At 41.8% G+C, this 22919-nt stretch overlaps 1 protein-coding gene across 1 annotated transcript in view; it reads right to left on the bottom strand.

The window, feature by feature from the left end:
• Positions 1 to 22919, bottom strand: part of AAAS (aladin WD repeat nucleoporin) — a 414919-nt gene that overhangs the window by 371707 nt on the left and 20293 nt on the right. The window contains exon 2 of the mRNA XM_086936522.1: positions 2501 to 2640. Within this exon, the coding sequence (XP_086792648.1) occupies positions 2501 to 2623 (123 nt within the window). The 5' untranslated portion in view covers positions 2624 to 2640. The remainder of the gene's footprint in view (positions 1 to 2500; positions 2641 to 22919) is intronic.

Genomic DNA, 22919 nt, shown 5'->3' with positions numbered 1-22919 from the left:
TAACATTTAAGGATCCTGCCAGGTGGTGAAATGCCCAGAAGATTCAGTAATGTCCTGAGGCACAGGGCCCAGGACCCCACCCTGCCCTGCTTGTTGCAATAGCACATGGCCCTGGTGCTGTCCATGAGGACTAGCGCCTATCTCCCCTTAATGGATGTTAGGAATGCTTTCAACACCAAGAAAATGGCCCACAACTCCAACAAATTGATGTTGAGACAGATCCCCGACAGAGACCTCTTCTCTCCACCTCTCCCATATGGCTTGTCCTTCCCCATAGACCTGTGTCCATCACCAAAGTCAATTAAACACGATGTAGGGAGTGCGGTCTAATGCTAATCCAATTGCGATTGAGCAGCCACTACTGCAGATCTTTTTTTGTCTCCTCCAAAATCTGGACTGTTTATGACGGGTTCCCTTGGTGCTATGCTCACAGAAACTGCAGATCCCACTGAACAGCCCACATATGCCAACTGGCATGGTCGATGAGCAGAATGAAGGAGGCCAATACACCAGGAAACCTCAGAGTGACCCTCACTGAGACCGAGGACTGAGATGATACATTGAGATTACAGCCTGAATGTACAGGACTCTTGTTTGACCTGTCAGCTTTAGGGCGGTCTTCCTCCAAACGTTTTGCCTCACCTCCTCCATTTTGCTGAACTTATTTGTGCAGACCTTAGAAATCTGTGCACTCAGCCCTAAGCTTTTCATATAAACGCTTCCTGGAATTGCAAAACGTATTATATCCTTTGGTTTCTCCATCACTACCTATAGGGATGGTACTTAGATTATTATTTGCGAGGATGATGAACAATCCAGAACTAAAACTCTGTTCAATCAATTTATAAGTGAGATCATCTTGTGGATGGAAGCCAACTCTTTAAAAATGAACACGGACAAGCCAGAGGTTTGAATTATTGGGGAAAATTCTCTTATTTGGTCTAAAGAACGGTGGCCTGCTGATATTGACACCTCCCTCCCCACTTCCAGTAAGTTCAGTTTGAAATCTAGAGTTTTACTTTGATCATTCTCTATCTATGTACATCAACAAAGTAGCTGCTTCTTGTTTTTTCTACCTTGGAGTTATTTGCAAAATCATCCTTTCATTATCTATTTATTATTTTGACTCTTGGAGGATGGTGGGCAAGGAGTCTCTTCTCTGCCTTGTGTACAGTGAATTAGAACTGCGGCACCACATTCATCTTTGATTACCCCCATCACTCACAATATTTCTCCTTTAAAGGTAACTTGAGTATGGCACCCCATAAACAAATAGTCTCTGCCTTTTGCATACAGGCAATCACTATAACTTTGTTCTTAACATCATGGTCCGGGCGCTCACTGACTTCTGCCCCTGACTTTCTTTTAAAACATCCTAATATCAAGAAAATGAGGGCTGGTGGTCGCTCTTTTCCCTACCTGGGAGCCATACATTGGATTGTACTCCCTTTGGACGTTGATCATATGGCTTTTCACAACACACTTTAAATTTGTCTAATTTCTCTGACATAGCTCTTTTTGTTTCTGTTAGCCATTAATCCTTTCAGTCTGCCCTTACATGCCAGTGTCAGAATACCCTTCTGGATGACAGATTTAGGTCAACAAAAATTCTCAATAGAATAGAACCTGGGTGCTGGATGGTCAATTAAGAGCCATAAGACATGAATGGATGAGCCTGAACATCATAGCTCCTTGTGGGGTGTTCCGCTGACGACTTAGCTTGCAACCTATCTTGCATTATCTTGTTTTAAGGGGCTGAGCCTGGAACAAGCGTTCTGTTTGGGTACCTTTAAGTATGTGACTCCAAAGACCAGAGTGCAAGTTTTGCTGTGCGGGAGCCGACCGCCATGCCGCCAGCCCGCTTCCGCACCTTCAAACCTGTGGTCAGGATTACGAGTTTTTCTAATGTCAGGCAGGCTTTTTTTGGCTGTCCCACAACAGTGCCTCTGAAAATGGGCACCGCAATGGGAACACCCAAAAAGGTTCTTGCATGGCATTGACTTTAAAGTGCATGCCGGCAAGCGGTGCTTGCACAAAGGGGGGCACATGTTGTGCCCCCCCTGAATGCACCCCAGGACCCAGAGGCACAAGGGGGCCCTGTGGGGCCCCCTTTGTTTCCTCTACGCCACTGTTTTCATGGAGGAGGAGCCGCGGCAGAGAGTAAACTTGTAATATGGTTGGCGGGACCGCTGCGGTCCCACCAAGCATATCTTTGCCTCTACACCACTGTGCCACCGCCAGGGATAGGCGGTTCCCTGGTGACATCTGTGCTGCAATGGCGGTCTGATCATCCTACTTATAATGGGGCCGTCGGAGCGCAGGTGCAGCGGTGCCTCCACGGGTCCGGCAGTTCTAGGACCGCCAGACTCGTAATCAGGGACTTTACTTTACAGGTAGCTTTACATAATAATTCTTCTTGAATATACATGCACGGAAATTCTGAGTGTTTTAGTACAACCCATGATGCCATAAAAATATAATGTGAGGCAAAAGTTCTTACTTGAGCTTGAAAGGCAGCAGGTGGACTCATGTAGTTGGCACCAGGCACCAGTTCATTGTTATATTCATACAGAGTAACCTCTCCGTTGGGTATAGGAGGCCGGAACAGATCCAGAGTACACATTTCTGTTTCCTCGATCACTGTAGAGAAATAAACACCAAATAAAGATGAGCTCTATCCTAAAGGTCCAACACAACTGAAACAGCAAAGAAGCAGCTCTAAAGACCCCTTTCCCTCACGGTTAAGGAAAAAAAAATTCTCCTCTAAATGAGAAGGCAAAGCATAAATGTTTGAGGATACAAAGGTTTTGAAATTAAGTAGCAGGAAAAAAAAGGGTAAGGTAGCATTACGAAAGAGAATGTGACCATGCTAAAACTGAGGGGTGGCAGTTAACCATCCAATTGTTTATTACATTTCTGCTGTCACTGGGAGATCTGGCAAGACTCAGGGCCACGTGGGAGGCTGAGGTAGGCGAGATGGAAGACTTGGACTGGGAAATAGTGTTGATGCATCCCGGGGAGGTGGCAATCAAGTCACGACTACGACTTATTCAATTTAATGTACTCCATAGAACCTACTACGACGGACTACGGCTAAGCAAAATGGGGAAGGTAGAGGACCCACGATGCCTTAGATGCCATCAGGGAGAGGGGGATTTCTATCACACAATATGGACATGTGACATAATACAAACATACTGGACCCAGGTATTCAAGGAATTAGAGGAGGTCCTAGAGGCTTCGATCCCGCAAGATCCTAAGCTGGCGCTGTTGAGCATGACTAACGAGGTAGACCTGACTCACCCACTTCTTACATTTCTGGTCCTTGCACTGGTTGTTGCGAAAAGGGACATCGCGAAGCATTGGGGAGCGCCGGAACCTCCGGATCTGGAGGAATGGAGGAGAGGGTTAGATCTATATATGGCAGCCGAGAGGGTAACCTATAAGGCTTGGGGATGTCCAAAAAAATTCTGCAGAGTTTGGTCTAAGTGGAGACACTACCATGGGCTGGATGGGGGCTGTGAGGGGGGGCTTCTTAAGATGGGTATAGGTCAGGACACGGGGACTAACGGGACATTTGTACAAAGGGTACGACGAAACATACTGAACTTGTGGAATACCGTAAGACACCTGCGATTTATGGCTCAGAACTGTGAAAGACAATGCTGGCACTAGAGGGACAAGGGGGGGAAGGGAAGTGTAATTGCTGCTATTTTTTTTTGTATATATATTGTTGAGGATATGAAACTTGTGTTTATTGCCCATTGAATGCTCACATTTGTATATGAGTTTGTGCCAACAGCGCTCTGCTGAAACTCGCCGCCCAACCTCCGGGGTGTGGGCTAAATGGCCGTGTACCCTTCTGCCAATGGCGAGATGCGCTATTTGTGATGAATACCTGGAATACCTGATTGATTGTTAGTGGCTTCCTTTGAATCTGCAATAAAAATACTTTAAAAAAAAAATTCTGCTGTCACTATTATCTGGTTCAGCACTGCATACTCAGGGGACGGCGACTATTTGAACATTAAATACCATCAGCAGATTAATAAAGGATGGATACTTAAAGCAAAACTGAAAATTAAAAACCCGCTGTAAACATGAAGGAATCTGTAAATGGAGGTTACAAATAAGAGCTGATTTCCGTCCGGGCCTGGGGCCTTGGTAGTGGATAAGCCTATGATGCCTTTTTAACTTACTCACACAAAAAAAATCAACACAGCAGACCCTGTCAACTGACGTTTTCTCTCCGAGACTGAGGTATAAATGTCCTCAAAATGAGCAATCCTTAAATCTTCAGTGAAATGTGCCTCCAAGGATGCTGTCAACTCAGGGGCAAATAAAGGTCTATTAATGATGCTCCAGAATTTTGAGCTACAATTCAAGGTACATGCCTCAATTAACTCTGCCCAAGCCTCCTCCCTTAAATCATCGGCCTGTTACCTTTTGTACAAGCAACAACATCTCTTGACCAGGGCAGGATCCCATGGCTTCTAAGGCAAAGCAGACTTAAGCTCCCCCAACACCTTTGAACAGCCAGAATCAAACCAACCAGGAAACCTATTACACTTTTGGGGAATGGGTACCTCCAGAAAACTAGACACTGCTTTAGAAACCTCCCCAAAAAAAATCAGAATGTCACATGGACTACTTATGGTGGATATACAGGTATTGGACTCCTTTTCAAAGCTAAAATAAAGGGACTTATAAAATTCCTCGGGTATTATCTGGGACCATTTAAGTCTCCTTGCTAGGCTTGTAGTCTTAGTAACCCTTTTAACAGAGACCATGGCTTTTAATCAAGGGAGACCAGCAAAAACAGACACACGCTGGATTTTAATTAAGGCTCCATGTTTTTCGTTACTGATTTTTACAGATAAATGTAGACAGAAAAACATTTTCTTGACTGCATTTATTTTTAAATGTGGATAAAAACGAGTTGCTTTTTGAGTGATTCTAAATACCCAATGCCATGTCTGCCAGGCCAAAAGCCGTGTAGATTGATAGGTAATGGTGTTAAAAAAAGAAAGATATTTTAGTAAAGAGGCTTAAGCAGCAGTAGATATGCACAAGGGTGATACTGAAACTTACACATATTTTAATATAAGTGCATTGGTTTATCTTCTGCTGGTGTTCATATCACTGAAACATGGCAGGCATTCAAGCATGAGTGTATATTTATTGGTTAAAGAAATGTTGAAATGTACTAGTTTCACCTTCATTAGTTTCACAACACCCAAAATAAATATGGCTAAATACAAATAAAATTAGCAAAAAATAAATATGGCTAAATCCAGATGGAAATGTAAAAAACAAAATACCATAAAACCGGGAGCCCTAATTAAAATCACTAAAAGGTCTCACCAGGATCCAAGAATCAGTAACAGCAGGAATACCAACTCAAGATATCAACTCCCTACCCAATTACGCGGTAGGGTAAAATAGGCAGACTTCCCACAAGCATCATAAATTACTCTAAATGTAGACTTCACCAATTAAAAAAAATGTATTAACAACAATCCTTTCACACTCACTCCCACCAAACTAATTCTGTTGAGCAAGCGCTCTGATTTTGAATGCACACAATATACAGCATTTCCTCTTTTTATATATACTATTTTCAATCATGGACATATTTTTTTAATTCTAAATTTCTCTTCAGACTCAGTCTGCATGTTAATCTTATTTGTATCCTTCCAATTTTTCAAAATCTTCACCCTTCTTTCATTCTATTACTTCATAACCTCAAACTCTTCTTCATTCAGACCGCACTCAAAATCAATTTTACCTTGATTATTATTCAAATTGGTTTGTGCAACTGCTTTTCAGAAATTTAGAAAATGTTATAAAAATCTCCAGGATCATCAGTGGCCGGAAATTCTTCAGATGAAATGTTGAAATCCGAAAGATACAGTGACAAAAATTCTCAATTGTAGAAAACGCTAACAAAAACATTACAGAACCGAGCATACAGGAGGTGCAATTGGGAATATGTTGCACACACAGCTGCTGCAGACTATCTACAGATCTATTTATTTGTGTTAACCTCATATTTAATATATCATTGTGTGTAATAGTTAATTCATCTCCTGGCAATGTTGCTGATGCAACTGGAGAAATGAAGCATAACAAACAGGCTAACTTAAATTAATAATATCATTATCAATGAAAATACTCCAAACATTTTACAGCATTTTTGTATTTTGGACGCCATTCTTTTACTAAGCAAAAGTAAAAATGAAAACGGAAACCCAACTCTTAGGAAGGTAAAAAAAATCAGGAACAAAAACTAAGGATCAAACTTTTATATAAGTTTAAGATCATTAACTCAATCCATAAAATTTAAGAAGCCCTGCTATCTTCAACTGGACACGAAACAAAACAACATTTGACCATACAGATTTCTTTGGTATGGCTCTCAAAATGTTTGCTTTTAGACCAACAGTTCCTTCAAAAAAAACTTCCCAGTTGTTGGGATTTTGTTTGGATGTTTTCAATTTTTTTTTATCTGGGTGGCTCTTCTTCAAAGATGAACTGGCAACAATTTTCAAATCTTCCACTTCATATTCTTCATTTGAATCACCATCTGCCTCTATAGACACCAGATAGGTAAATTCATGTGATGCATACTTTCAATTTGGTGGTCTTTGTTTTGGCGGTCTCTTGTTTACAGGTGATTCACGCTCACTGCTTTCAGTCTATTTTAATTGTGTTTGGTTCTTTTCTTATTGAGTTTGGTCTTCGAGTCTGCCAGTGTAATCTTTTGCTGCTTCTTACAAAGTCAGGCCACAAGGGACTTTCCGGGTTCAAGTCAAGTTTATTTCACGTTTATTTGGACCGTTGGTCCACAAACAATACACATCGATAAAAAGTTCATCCAAAAAGTTAAATAAAACATTTCATTACACACAGACACCCTAAAAACATATTTTAAAAATACTAATTATTAAAACTCGTTTAAAAGATGTAAAACTACCTTCACTTTTTGCATATATTTCCCCATTGCCACAGCAATATCTAAGTGGGACATTTCTGTCATCAGTGACACAGCCTGGGTCCTAGTTTTAATCTCATATTTCATAAGAATTGGTTTTAAAAATTTGATACGCAAGTCCAAAAACTTCAGACAATCAAATAAGATATGCAGCATATCACATTTGGACCCTAAAGAGCAAGTACAGCTTCCCTCCTCATTGATCATGGCCCGCTTTACCGAGTTGTTCATATAACAAGGGTTAACCCCAATTCTAGCCCTCAGAACCTCATTTCGTAATTGACGGTCCGGTAACTTATCTATGTAGGGGAAGCAATAAACATTATTCCATGCATCAATCATAAAACTGGTCGAGGTTTTACTTGCAAGATAGATTTTGTCCTGTGCATGCGATATTTCCTTTCCCGTTGACCTGAGTAACTTTTTATCAATATTAGCCACGGAGACAGTAGGGCCCACGTTAACTCTCATCTTCAAGCATAGCTTTGTTACTTTCCCCCTGGTCTCTCTTGCCCATTTTAGTTCGCTGTCCTGTATTTCATTTTTGCCCCATTGAGATATTTTGGTAATTGCGCCTATTTCTAGGTGTTGCCAAAAGCGCAAAAGGGCCATACCAACTTGTATACCCCATGAAGTCAGGCCTAGTTACAGTCTTACTGCCTGAACCATTGCTGACCGGGGGAGCGTAAATAACTTTTTTAGGTTTTTGCCTTCTTCCACATCCCAGTTTTCCTTACCACTTAGGAACAACAGTTCAGCGCCATACAAGTATTGTGGGGGTACAATAGCAGCATAGGCTTTTAGTACTGGTTTGTCGGTCATAGCACCATAGGCTTTGTTAAACAATTTCAGACCGCTAATCGATGCAGAGGTTCTTACTTTAGATGCCTCTAAGTGGGTATTCCATTTCAAATTCTGCTGGAACCATAACCCCAAGTATCTATACTCTGATACTGATTGCACTTTTTCTGACCCAATCCACCATGAGAACTCAGTTTTCCTCCGGCCAAAGCTCAATGTTTTGGTCTTATCCATATTTATCACAAGTTTTTTTCTTAAGCAGTAGTCATTGAAAGCATTTAATTTTCTTTGCAAGCCAACCTCGGTCTGGTCCATAATCACCAGATCGTCGGCGTAGAGTAGGCATGCTATCTGCTTGCCATTTAGTTTCGGGCTTGCCCCAGTTGTGTTCCCCAACATTGATGGTAGGTCTGCTAGGAACAAGGAGAACAATAGGGGAGCTAATACACATCCCTGACGCAGACCATTTCCAATTTCTATTTTCCCTGATAGACTACCATCTATGTCTAAAATTATCTGTGCCCAGTTTTTAGTGTGGAGCATTTGAAGCAGCCGCAGTATATCATTAGGAATTCCCTGACTAATTAGGGCCTCCCACAGCAGCTCCCGGTCCACTAGATCAAAGGCTGCACGGAAGTCAACGAAACAACAGAACAACCTACCCCGCGATTCCATTGACTTCCGTGCTATGGCCCAAAGAGCAAAACAATGGTCGATAGTAGAGTGGCCGGCTTTAAACCCACCCTGTTCCGGGAGGATGGTTTGGTTTTCCTCTGCCCAATCTTTTAATAAATTTAAAATTACTTTTGCAAAGACTTTTTCCCCTATATCGAGGAGGTTTATAAGCCTATAATTTTTCGGTATTGTGTGGCTACCCTTTTTATGAATAGGCCTAATAATTGCACCCTTCCAACTTTCTGGGATGATTCCCGTATCCAGGATTACCAGGAACATCTTTGCAAAGAACTCTGCCCACCATTCAGGCCTCGTTTTAATTATCACTGCTGGGAGGTTATCTGGTCCTGCGGCACGTGTATGGTTCAAACTAGCTATAATCTCCGTTATATACCTTGGGGTAAAATGGTCCTTTATCTCATCCCTCATCCGTGGCCAACCTAAGGTTCCCGGTATTGTTGTGTCGGCCATCTTCCATAGATTTCTTCCAGATAGCCTACCCAATCATCTTCCGGGACCTTACAAGCGAGGGAACCGGCTTTACCGCCCAAACTCTCTTGGACTAATTTCCAGAACCCTCTCACATCCTTGGATTCAATCACCTCCAAGATATTTGCCCAACATTTCTCTTCATACCTTCTTTTTTTATTCCGAATTAATGTTTTATACTTTAACCTTAGTTGCTGAAGTGTTTGATATAGGTCCACTTTAAACATGGCCCTTACTCTTCTCTCCTTCTGTCTTATCAGGGCCTTAGCTACCCTGCATTCTTCGTCAAACCAGGGTTTCCTATTTTTATTAACTACATAGCTGCTCAGTCCTGACTTTTTTACCTTGAATTCCTTCTTGAGAGAATCTGCCAGCTTACATACGGTCAATTCAAACCACGGGATTCCTGCATTAGACTGAATTTCTTCAGTTGGGATTGATTGTTGAATTAGCCCAAGCTTTTCTATCTGTTCGTCTGATATACAGGTTGTTAATCGTTTGGGGTAATCCACATGGACCTGTAGAACTCTCTCTCTACGTTTACATTTCGGGATGCGTATTTCTAACTTCAAAGGGAAATGGTCACTACCTGTCGTTTTCGCCACCTCAAAATTTCTTATTTGATTAAAGCACCAGGCCTGACAGAACATATAGTCTATTGAGCAAGGTTGCTGGCCCCTCACAAAAGTCTTTCCCGCGGGCTGGTCTTGCTGAAATCTACCATTTGCACATACCATGCCCAAGGATCCCATTAGCTGACTAAGTGACTCATCCTGCTGTGAGAGCTCCCCCCTTGGAAAGAGTGCAGCTTCAATGTTATATGCTTCTAGCAATTCTTTGTGCCAACTATCTACCTTTTTGGGGTCCAATCTATGGTTAAAATCACCTACTACTAGTACTAAATCCTTCAGATACTTGGCACTAGTTGACTCCAGATCTTCTTTCAGTTTACCCAAATTCTCCTTATATTCGTGGGCCTTTCCCTTCTGTATATACACATTTATAATGCATATTCCCTCATATCTGGGATCTGCCTTCTGCAATAAGATTCTGCAACCTAGTGCCCAATCACTAAGTAGTTTTAACCTTTCAACCCTCCTGACTATCTGTGTGGAGATTAGCGTTAATTGACCCCCTGAAGGCCTCCCCAGATTATTTTTCTTTGCTGCTTTAGAGTGTTGGGCAAATCCTTCCATAACCAAGGTATTTAGGGTATCGTCACACAGCCATGTCTCCTGAAGGCACACAATGTCATTACTCTTTATAATTTTATCGAACTCGATCTGTGCCGATATTTTCTTGTAGCCATTTATATTCCATGATAGAATTGAAAGGCTGTGTGACGACCCATTCTCCTAATCGATTTCGCTTAGAGATCCCTCCTCATCGTACTCCCTAGATTCTAGGGGTGCTAGGACTTCATATCTATTTCTAGCATATATACCTTCCCCATACCCTGCAGCTTCACAGTCAGTTACAGTGATTGCAATATTCTCCTTATTATTCCAGTTCGAATTAATTAATCTTATCTGCCGTAACCCTAGACCAGCATGGTTTGTCAGGAAGTACTGTCCCTGCATTTCCTCCTTCCTTACCAGTCTGATCCCCTCCTTTTGTAACTCATTTTTCGCTTTTTCCACCGCTTCTTTCACCCAAGCAGAATGAAAGAGGACTTTAGTCGCCTCTTCTCCTGTGCTGCTTGCAACAAAACCTACTTCTTTGAGGTCCGATGTACCAATACTCCTAAGACTTGCACATTTACCATTGTGGGACTTTCCGGGTTACTGCAGAACACATTTATGATTGCCAGTAGTCACAACCGCAAGGACACAACTGACCGGATGATGGAAGTTTACCTCATATTAATTAGATCATTGTGTGTAGTAAATTCATCTCCAGGTGAGGGCGCAAGACCAGAATCGGATTCTGGAATGTACGTACTATGTATGACACAGGGAAGCTGGCTCAAGTAACATCTGTGATAGTGCGCTACAAATCTACAAATGTGGAGGGTTGGCAAAAGTAGGTACACCAGATCTGGCAGAATGGAAACCACTATAGGAGAGACGTTACTGTACACGGCAAGAGATCATGACCATCACAAAGGAGTAGTCATCATCCTGAGTAAGGGGACAGAGAAATACCTAATTGAGTGGAAGCCAGTCAAACAGACTCATGACAGCTTGATGTTGTGCAGTTGTTCACACAAGACTAAACACAGCTATTTTAACTCGTTCTTTTCTCAAGATTGGTCATAAAAACATTGTAGGAAGTGTTTCTAGAGACAGGAGTGTAGGAGAGTGGGGTCTGCTATCCTATGGTCACCCCAAATTTTTGCTTTTTGCTTCACTGGTTTATGACTTAATGTGGCTGTGGGCCTGCTAATCAGACCCACAGCCTGCTGTTCTCTCTCTAAATTACTGCCAATGCACTCTAGGTGCATTACGAATTGGAACTGGTTCACCTTATAGGCCCCTGTAACAGTGTACCATAGGTACCCAGGGCATAGGTGTAGCCAAGGCCTACCAGGGGCTGCAGCATGTATTGTGCCACCCCTGGCCTCCATATTTGACACAACTGGCTGATCACTCAGCTGGGGTAAGTTGGTGTATTCACCTCTTACTTAGATATAGTATCCCTATATCTAACCTTAACTGGACACATGTTAACCTATAAGCCACTCCTATGGAAGGCCTCTGCAATCCTGGAGGCAGAGTGCGTGGTTACATGTGAGACGGTGCTCTAGCATGAGCTGAGCCTGTCTGCAGCAGTCGGGAACAACTCCCTTAGCTGTTCCGGGATACTGCCATACCATATACTCTTAGGTGCATTATAATCCTCGCGGTTAAATGCTAACTTTGGTTTTTCTTTATCAAAACATGTCGAGTAAGGTGTCATACGATTTGGAATACTATCCCCTCGACAGCTCTGTCGACGGGGATAGCATTCCGCCCTTCTAGAGGGACACGACATGTACATAACCTGAACCCCGGTTAAAGTTAACTAGAGCCTCAGCATCACAAAATGGATGCTGCCACCACAGACACAAGTCTGACCTCCTGCTGCTGGGAGTCCTTCCAGCGAGGGAGGCTTGGACAAAGGGTTTCCTGCCTTGGGAGGTGCGAGCACCACCCCAGACAGGATTTTGTGTATTGGGTAGGACAGGGCTGAATAGAATCAGACATGCCCGGGGCACACAAGGTGCCCTCGTGCATAAGCCAGTCCAAACCGGTACTGGGGCTTTCCAGCCCCAGTCCTGGCACGGAGCTGGACAAAGGAAAGGGGGTGTAACGGCCCCCCTTTCTGGTCCCACCCAGAGGAGGAACCTAGCAGGTGATCCACCCCTCAGATTGGGAATAAGAGGTGGGAGCAGTGCCATGGCACCTCAGATCATCCTGAAATCAACTTGAAACAAAGAAGAAGACTGGACTTTAACATTCTGCTGCACAGAAGACTGAAGAGTATCTCACTTGTGGCCTAGGAGTGGCCACCCTGTGAACACAGGCACCATCCAGCAACTAGACGTCTGCTTTGCCGCCGCCTCCTGCCGGAGCCCGAGCCCAGAGCATGACGAGACCCAGACTCCCAGACTTCTCACCGCCCGATCCACAGTCCCTGCAAAGAAGGGACCCGTGGAGGCACCGAGAGACGTGGGACCGGACATCTCGAAAGACCCCCGAGAAGCTGACTGTGCAGCACCTGAGGCACCCTCGAAGCTGTGCTTTGGGGTTTGAGAAGCCCCACAACCGAGCAGCCCTTGCACCGAAGATCAGCCCCCCAGCATCACCTCGATCTGCGTGGGGCCCTTTTGCATCGTGTCACTCGACGCGCCATCCCGGCCACTTGCCACGTGGTCAGCGGCCATCTTGGCGACGAAACCTACAATATACACTGCGGGTCTGGCTGCTCCAGACTTGCCCTCGCTACTGTAAAAAGGAGCACCCGCTCTGACCTTGCTGGTCCGAGTGATAAGCTTTTTTCACTTCCTGCGTGGCTTGCATTAGCCAAGGCCTGTTTGCTACTATCAAGTTGGCGATACCGCCATCAGCTAGAGCCTTCGTGGGACAGCTCGTGATCGACTCCTGGACGTCCTCGACCTCTTCGTGTCCACGTGGCTGAGGAGACAAGCTGCACCTCATCGCCTGTTTGCACCCGACATCGCCTGGTTCCACGGTAGTCACTGGCTAGTGACTTTGAACATTGTCCCCTCTGCTTTCAGGTCTTCACCACTTCAGATCCACCCTTGGATCCACTGGAACTCTTCACATCGAGCCGCCTGCAGCATCTTCAGCTCCAAGCACCATCGACCTGCGTGACGAAACCCGACACTACTTCGCACCTGTGCACCCGCTTCCTGTGGGTGAGGTAACTCAACAACGCCGGTGTTCCTACACTGGTACACACCTCTAGGGTCTGTGTCTAAAGTTTCATTCTTCTAGGTCACTCGGAAGGTTCCTTAATAGCTAATTTTGTAACTTTTACGCACCATTGACTTAACATTGGTATATGCGTGCACTTTCTGCACTGCACCCGAGTCCCGCGGGCCTTTCCAGACTTCATCACTGTTAGTCCCGAACAGCTCCAGCGATTCCCAAGGCCCTAGGCCTACTTCCTTTCAGCTAGGTGGTTCTTATACCACTATTTTAGTATATGGTTTAGGTGGCCCCTAGGACTCATCCATATTGTGCAACTTTTGTGTATGTAAACTGTGTTTTGTTTTAACGATTTGCTTCTGTGCTCATAAAGAGTATAGGGGATTTTGTAGTAAATAAATATATATATATATTTTCAATATATATCAGTGTGGTGTGCTTTAATTTGGTGATCAAGGGGATTGTGTATGGTAAAACAGCTTGCTTCACATGCCTTTACAGAGTTTAGCCTAAGACTGCTTTGTCCACGCTACTAGGATAGCTGGTCTAAAAGGTTGACTTACAACCAATCATCATAAGGGTTGCTGGGCATGGTACAAGGTGATCACTAGAACAGTACTGCATCTTTGTAGGTGAAACCTTAAGTCTATTATTAGCATGATGCTTTAAGAGCACAATTTATCTAGCTTGCAATCTTCTTTTGTTCTGGACTCCAACTTTAGGTTATCAATTTACTGAATCAGCTGTATGTTAGAGGGCAGGTGCAGACTATCCAAATCTTTCTTTAGGGTTGGACTAATTATTGAGGAACTTTCCATTTACCCCTGTGTCATTCAAAGACAAACAAGGACTTTATTGAAGAACTAAAATGCAAAACAATACTGACTGTTCTCATGAAGAGGAATGGAGAAAAACACTTGGGACAAGTCTATGGCTGTGTACAATTCTTCATCCGCAGGAATCTGAAACATAATTAAAGCCGGATTTGGTACCACAGGAAAACACAAAACTACTACCTTGTTTATCTCGCAAAGATCTTGGACCACCCTCCATCCACCACTCGTTTGTTTTAATGCCCGTCACAGAAGAGCTACAGCGACTACCAAGCACCTTTTGTAGGATACCCTGTTCTATAATTTTTTATATGATGGGCTTCATTTACTCCACTGCTTCTTGTGCAGGTTGACAATGACGAGTTAAAGGGTAAACAGCATGTGGCTTTACTGTAATTCTCACTGGCTCTGCAATTTTTATCAGTCCAATTTCTTTACTAGCAAAATCCCATATCTAGCCATTTTCATTGTGTCTTAAATCAAGAGGCATGTCATCTTTTGTAAGAACTGGGAATAACATGAATTTTAACTCTAGTGATTTTATTTTAAACTCTAAATCCCAATCACGAGATTGAATTGCAACATTTTTTTGGTGAACAGTAGATTACACAATGCATCTTGTACAACAAATCCCTTCCAAGTAAATTGACAGAGCACAAATCATACAATATGAATTGGTCCTTTTCAACTGAACCTAATTTTGCATGGACACTTACTGAAACCTGATTAGTAATCTGCTTTTTGCTACCCATACTTCTCTTCCCAAGAGAGGAAGGTTTGGGACCTCCATAAAAGGAACCATGGAGCGGGTAGTACCAGTATTCATCTAAAATGAATTGGGGTGGATCCACATATGACCACTCTGCTCTACATCTAGAACTGTACCAGGCATGCAATCCTCCTCTACCCCTCCCCCCCCCCCCCCCCCCCGGCTTCCCCCACTCCAGGCATTGTCAATGCAAATTAGTCACATTTGGTGAATACTGGGGACAACCCTCATTCAGAATCAATGGATTCTGTTGAACCATTGATCTCGGTTATTAGGGCATTTTGATTTTCATGGTTTGCTGAAGCACTGGGGCTACAGGCTTGCATAGAATTGATCATTTTTTTGCACATTCTCCATTGGTGTCTGTTGGCCTGGAGCAGTAAAATAGATCTGTGACTGATTTGCATTCTGCTACACCTGAGGAACAAATGCATTTTGAATTTGATCTAGATTCTGTCGGCCATCGCACTTTCCAGTGGCCAAATTTCACGCAGAGAGTAGACCCACAATCTTCACTTCAGCTTCCCTCCAATTAATGTGACCGTTTTTATGCAAGGTCCTAGTTTTATAAAAATCAAGGTCATATTCGTCTGCTAGGTTGACAAGCCTGTCATATGCTTCAGGCACACAACTAGCTGCTTTCCTGATCAAATATTTTAATTCATCTGAATTATAGACATGTAGTCTTTCTGCATCAATTTTACCCTGTACAATTTCTCCAAATTCAATTTTCAAATTAGCCACTTCCATTTTTTTTCCTTCTCTCTGGTTTGATTGTATATGGTGGAGTAACAACAGCCTCAGTTAAAGCAGGTTAAGTATCCTCCGGTGGAGCACTTGCAATACTAATGTCATTTCATGCATACTCATGCTTGGGTCACCTGCACCCATATCATGTAGTGGCAGTCTAAGTATCTGTGGACCATTAGTAGAAGGAGGAGGTCTATAATGCAACAGATCACTAAATAAAATATACCCCTCATCAGAATCATTTTCTTTGTCTCTCTTCATTCTCTTGTTTTAGACTTATCGGAGTTATTCTAAAAGTTCTTTTTGTCAGTTTCACTAATTTTGCAGTAAACATGCCCACATCAAGCATTGTATCCTATCTCCATACTTTTATGCACGTCCCACTTTGAAATTTGTATGGCAAATTGCTAGCAAGGAGGTCATTTCAAAGTTATTGAAGCAAGCAAATAAATATCTAGATAATATGCCCAAAAATGGTTACCAACAGAATTAAACTGAAGACAAAAAGACAAACAGATAAACATATAAATTGATCAAAACAAGGAGAAGGAGGTGTACATAATCAAAGATTTAAAAAAAATGTCTGTATTGTTTGCAATTGAAAACAAAATCAGGGTGATAGGGCACATAAAGCATACACAACCCAACATACAATAATCATGTATATGTTCAGTAAAACAAAGTCTCATTTTAAATATCATAGATTAATGCAAGTAAAGTCAACTCTGTTAGTATATGGAACCAGTCCTGAATGCATCAATTTGATGCGGGACAAATTAGTACATGAGAAGTGGAGGAGATGTCAACACTTCAGTCTCTTTAGTCACTAGGGCACGGGTGCATCCACAGGACAATATATGCTAAGGGAGTTTCACAGTGGCTCACAATAATAAATAAATGTCACTGGCAATAGTCGGCTTAGTGTAATGATTTTTAATAAGATAAATGAGCAAATCAGATAAGGGCAATACAGGTGTAGCCGATTTATTGGTAATATGAGAACTGCAAGTTTATCCAGCGATAGCATCTCGGGTGACGTACTTTGACTCTACCCACTGACTCACTAAATTTCTGACCTATTTTTTCAATGTTTTCCTCTCATTCTCAATCACCACTCCACAGGAAATTGTTCTAATAGACCTTCTTAGTAACTTGAGTATACATGCCTAGAAGTGTTCTCCCCTCCCTAAAGAGGCACACCCCTACTACCCACTACCACTAGAAGTTGCTTTAAACAGTGTGGGGGCTAGCTGCAAGTGCATGTTAAGAACAAAGGATATTGTCGGTTTTAAAGTGCTAATGCTCGTTTTATAATCTAAGACAATTACAAGGAAACTGATTTAAGTGGGTGTTCAAGGGTCAAAAGCAAATGGCAGTTGGGTTCATTTTTGGCTCGTCGTCTCTCCCGCAGAGCAACCGACCCCCAGAGCCGAGTAAGTATAGGCCAAAGGAACCCGTTGACTTTAGCAAAACTGCAAGTCCAGAGATGCTACAGATCACTCCACAATACAAACTAGTCACTAATAACTGTTCTCATCTCCACTATTACCACTGGATTCTTAGCCATAGCCTGTTTGCCAAACCTCTGAAGGAATTTCACGATCGCACAGTTTAGCGAGATATCCACTCGTTCATAACAGGCCATTACAGCCTCCATGCATGACCATATTCATTGCTCATTCCATTTCCTGTACAGGAGCATATGCTTATCCTCCAGAGCCGAGCTACAGAAGCAGAGTATATGGAGAATGTCCTCTGGGGGATAATGTGTTAAGATCGAGAAGATCCTCAGCCTCTATTTCAGGAGCTGCACCTTGACCTGATTGTTGTAGGATTCACTTAGATAGCTTTGCGGTTTCAGTCTGGCAGAACAATGGATAAAGTGCTATCTGTAAATGACAGTGCACTAGCACATCATGCATTAGTGATATAGGTATTTAAAGTGAAAGTTTTTAAATATGAACTAAGAAAAATGTCTACCCCCGTCCTGATGACAACGCTATTAATGAACGAAGAGGCAAATCAGGGTTCATGTATACCCTATATGCTGACTAGATTCTTATACATGGAGCAAATGTTTAGTCTATTAAAATCAAAGAAGAGTTTTCTGTACAGCATACATGCTGAACTCACATATTTGAAGGTGCTATCATATGTGATAATAAATAAAAAGGCGACTATTCAGCTAGCATCACACATTTGGAGGCCAGTTTATGGGTAAAGTGCATCAACGTTAGGTATAGTCAATATTTAAGTCACTAAGCCTGCAGGTCTGCTAAAATTTTTATGATTTTTAGAGGTCTGTTTGAGGGATACAGATGTACAATATATGCTATATTTTGCCATGCTCAATAGTGACTCACTCTTCTTTGAAGAGCCAACTTTAGCCGTGGGGCTGGCTGGAGCAATACAAAGCCAGGACTGACCTCACTCGATGTAAATCAGGATCGCTACTAAGAGAAGACATACATTTTTATGTAGGAGTGCTAAAAGGACTACCAAAACCCAGACCGAAGCAGGTATACTGGCAGCATAGTATTGGAGGTAGCATCACTGAGAAAAGACTCACAAGGGATGAGGTAACTCCTTCAGTAGCATCCAAAGATGGCTCTGAGTCTGATCACAATACACGGGAGGAAGATGTAATGCCTGACAGCATAATTTCCTGGGTCAGGGCAAAAGATATAATGACAAATAGCAAACCGAGGAAAACTCAAAGTTCAACAATACAATGAGGACCAGCACATTAAAAATAACATTAAACTAAAATGAATTTTTGTATAAAAATAATCAAGATTTTAATAAATTTCAAATTCACATTGATAGAAGAATTTTGCAGAAAGCATATGTATATTTTGATAACAAATTATAGTATAGTCAAAAACACATAAAATACAGTTTAAAAAGATGGTAAAGTTGAGGTAGTGACGGTTTCTTCAACACGTTTCGACACTAGGTGTCTTCGTCAGGAAAGTACCATCAACATTTTTTAATCTACAATAAAATAAACAATCTTTAAAAAAACAACGTTCTAAACTTTTTCACAAAGAACATTGATTAATCGCTGGTACACTCATTGTTATTGTTCTAATTCATACAACATAGCCGTTTTTCTATATACATGAGGGAAAACTCTGGCATAAGCCTAAAGACAGGAAAGGAAGACAAGAAATTAAAAAGATAAAAAACGCAATAGGAGAGCCAAGGACTAAAAAGATAAAGCCTGATTGAATATAGCACTGTCTTTCTAGTGTTTTAACTGATGAAAAAACATCAATACAACAGATGATTTAATGTCTAGTGCTGTGATAATATATAGGCAACAGATCAGTATAGCAAGAGTTCAGCTTATTATCATCTGATTGTTACAAGCAGTGCTGCCTCTCTAAATAAATAAAATGGCAGTAAGGCACTCTCGTGATTTGTAATGAACGTGCCAGTTCTTTATGATGAGTGGCTTTGACAATGCCTATAATTGGAGGGTCGAGAACAGCAACAGACAAGAGGACACTAACTACACCCATTTAAGTTTTCATGCGGTCTCACCTGGGATAAATAAGGATACAGCCCAGCAACAATTAGATTTTAGTAAGAATTGGACTTCTTTAATGTAGACGAGCATTTAAATTACAGCAAGAACGCTTAAGTAAAAGAGACAAGGAGGGTATGTATTTGTTTATTAAGGGGACATAAGGCGAGAATATCAAACTAGAGAGATAAGTGCACTGAGTTTAAAATAAATAAAGCGTTTACCTAATTTGGCGCACGCGTCGTAGGCGCTAGCCTATTAGAGCGCCTCTTGTCAATAGAGGAGATGGCTGGCGCGTGAACTAAAAGTCTCGATTTAATGTCGGCTCCCAACCGTATCCCAATCGTACTACAATCCTCGGCGTATTAACTATTAATATGGAGCACAAAGGGGACAACATAACTACATCAGTAGCATAATGGCGTTATAAAATAGTTTTCTAATCTAACGGGGCAAATAATGAAAATGCACATACCCCGGTGAATATCTGTTATTGATGATGAAGAACGATGTGGTGCTCAAGTTGTCTTTTGACAGGGCACAGTACCGCTAAAGAGGGCCAAACGACGGCATATAAACTACTAGGGCTTGCAAAACATATATTATAAACGTGAAGATGCGTTCACGGGTGAAAAATATACCCAAAATGGCCCAAATGTTCTTCCGCTCTGGTGGTGATTTATTAAGGTGTCGAGCGAAGCGGTGGGGAGTGAATCGCATCAGGCCAAAGAATTGGCAGATGCAGCGCAAATCTAAAATCAGAAGCGCAAGGCATATTAACAATAAGAGTCTTCCCAGTGGAGAACCTCTACGCTATTTGGACTTCTAAAGTGTAGCGCTGACATACCTTGAAGGGGCGACAACGGCCTCCTTACAACTTCCAACTGCGGGTAATGCCTGTCTGTAACAATTTGTAACAGGGTCCCCCCCAGGTATTTATAAGCCTGATTTTCATTGGGAAGGCTAATGGTATACGTCTATTTTTAAAGAGACCAAGCAACAAAGTACTGAAGTGAGCACGATGAACAGGTGTTAAGAATTGCCGAGATAACAGAACCCAGGCCGTCAGTGGGACAAGGGGCTGTCTAGGGCAAACAATGGACTGATTAAGATTGTGGCGCAGGGAATAAAGGGACCGGCAATGCGGCTCTGGTATAGAAAGATTTGTGTTCGATTCCCAACCGAAGCAGGCAGATGTAATACCCAATTGTATTATAATTTATGTGTCAGTGAATAAATAGTAGCAGGGAATATTCCAAGTGTATGTTTATAAAGCGACCAAGCAAAGGAATTCGCGCAGTCAAGAAAAGTTGCAGTCTTCGTGAACTGAAGCAAAGGGGGCAATGTGAGATCTTAAACAGAATAATCAGGTTAGTAGTACGAGGGGCAGAAAGACCAGCGAGGCAGTTCCATGCCACAGGGACGGTGGTTCGATTCCTATCAGGGACAGACAAATATTGAACTATGTGTACTACATCTAAATGATGGCATTTTCCCATGGAAGGTCGTTATTTAATCCATGGTGGAAAGTATCTAGGGAAAAGATCCAGAACACTTCTCTCTTTTTTGCGTATTTTCTCGCCACCTTTATCATTGGAAATTGTTATTTTTTCTAACACTCGCCATCTGATGTCTGTTGGGGAGTGTTGAAAATCAATTAAATGTTTTACCAAAGGGGCTGTAATTTTAGATGTATTTATTGCTGATCTATGCTCGGTGAGCGAATTTTAATGGCTCTGGAAGTTTCCCCAGCGTAACCGAGGTTACAAGGGTACAGGATCAGATAAATGACATTTCTGGTGTTACAGTTCCATAGTTCCTTGGCCTGAATTTTGAAGTTATTGAAAATAATTTCTTCACCTGCCAGAATGTTGGTACATGACTGACAGGATGAGCATCTGACTGTGCCTTTGATTGGATTATTGCCATCAATGGACTTCTGAATGAATGGACGATTAGTATTAATGGCAATATGTCTAGAATGTACAATTAAATCTTTAATATTGTTATTGCGGCGATGGGCAAAAAGGGGTTTAGCAATATGTTCCTGATTAGGGTCACTATTGAGTATGTGACAGTTGGAATTGACCATTTGTTTAATTTTGGAGTCAAGGGTGGAGTGTTTTGTGATACACACTAGTTTGGAATCTTTATTCTGTTTGATGTTATTAAGTAAATGGTCCCTATCAAAGTAGCGTGCCCTTTTATAGGACTCCCTCACCAGCCGGTGAGGGTAGCCTCTATCTAAAAACTTCTTCTTCATTTCATTAGCTTGGGCATCAAAATCTTTGAGGTTGGTACAATTCCTTCTGACTCGAAGGAATTGTGAGAAGGGAATGCTATTTTTTGGGCATCTAGGATGGTAACTCTGGAAGTGGAGCAGCGTATTTCTGGCAGTAGGCTTGATGTACAAATCCACTTCCAGGCTGCCGTGATTATGTTTGATGAGAATGTCTAAAAATTCGACTTGGTTGATGTTTGTGTGTGCTATGAATTTTAAGTTGATATCTGTTAAATTAAGCCATAAAAGAAATTCTTTTAGAGTCTGTTCCCCATCGGTCCAGATGAAGAAGATGTCATCTATATATCGGTGCCAATGGGAAACAGACTCATAAAAGGGGGCCACTTCATTATAAAGAAATTTAGCCTCAAACTGGGACATATAGATATTGGCTATAGACGGAGCTACCGAAGCCCCCATGCTTACTTCTTTGGTTTGAAGGTACAAGGAGTCACCAAACTCAAAGACATTCTCTTTTAAAACTAGATTAAGGCATTCATGGACAAACAGTTTGGAGCATGGTATTTGATGGGTTTCTATAAACCACATAACTGCTTCTAATGCTTCCCGTTGTGGTACATTACTGTATAATGACTCGATGTCAAATGTTACTAGAATGTGCCTAGCCAGAACAAATGCCAAATTTTCAACTTTTGAGATAATGTCTCCTGTGTCCCTGATGTATGAAGTGGTGAGGGGAATGAAGGGTCGAAGAATGTTATCTATATATTTTGATATGGCTTCAGTGGATGTGCCTATGGTGGAAACTATTGGACGGTATCGGGGATCTAGTTGGTTTTTATGGATCTTGGGGATCCCATAGATACAGGCAGTTTTTTATTTGAATGGTTAAGATAATCATATTCTTTGGTGGTGAGGATTCCTAGATCTAAGGCTGTGGTGGTCATTTTTGTATAGATTTGATAGTTCTTTCAATGGGGTTGCTCTAAATTTTCTATAGAAGGTGTGGTCGTTTAGCATTTTGCGCATGCTAGTTTCATAATCTTTGGAATCTATCAAAACGATACTGCCGCCCTTGTCACAACTTTTTATGACAAGGGTATTTTCATTTTTTAATGTTTGTAGAGAAGTAAATTCTTTTGTTGATATTTTAGCGGGGCTTAGGAATACATTTCAAAGCTTGTTCTAGACGTTTAAGGACCACTTTTTCGAAAACTGCAACCGCAGGGCCTACTTGTTCAAGAGTAGGTGTGAAAGTAGATGGTAAGGAAACTATATTGTCAATTCTATTGTCGCAATCTGCATTAGCCTCATTAAAAAAAAACTTTTTCAACCTGATTTTTCTAAAAAAAGAGTGGATATCTTGGTGTAATTCAAAGATGTTTGCGTTGGTATGTGGAACAAAAGATAAACCTTTTGACAATAAAGACATGCCTGCATTGTCTAAATTGTGGGAAGATAAAT

This window comes from Lissotriton vulgaris, chromosome 1_1 (assembly GCF_964263255.1).
Source record: "Lissotriton vulgaris chromosome 1_1, aLisVul1.2, whole genome shotgun sequence".
In the NCBI taxonomy this organism is placed as follows: Eukaryota; Metazoa; Chordata; class Amphibia; order Caudata; family Salamandridae; genus Lissotriton; species Lissotriton vulgaris.
The sequence above is the reverse complement of the archived record's forward strand: the minus strand, read 5'-3'. Positions and strand labels throughout refer to the sequence as shown.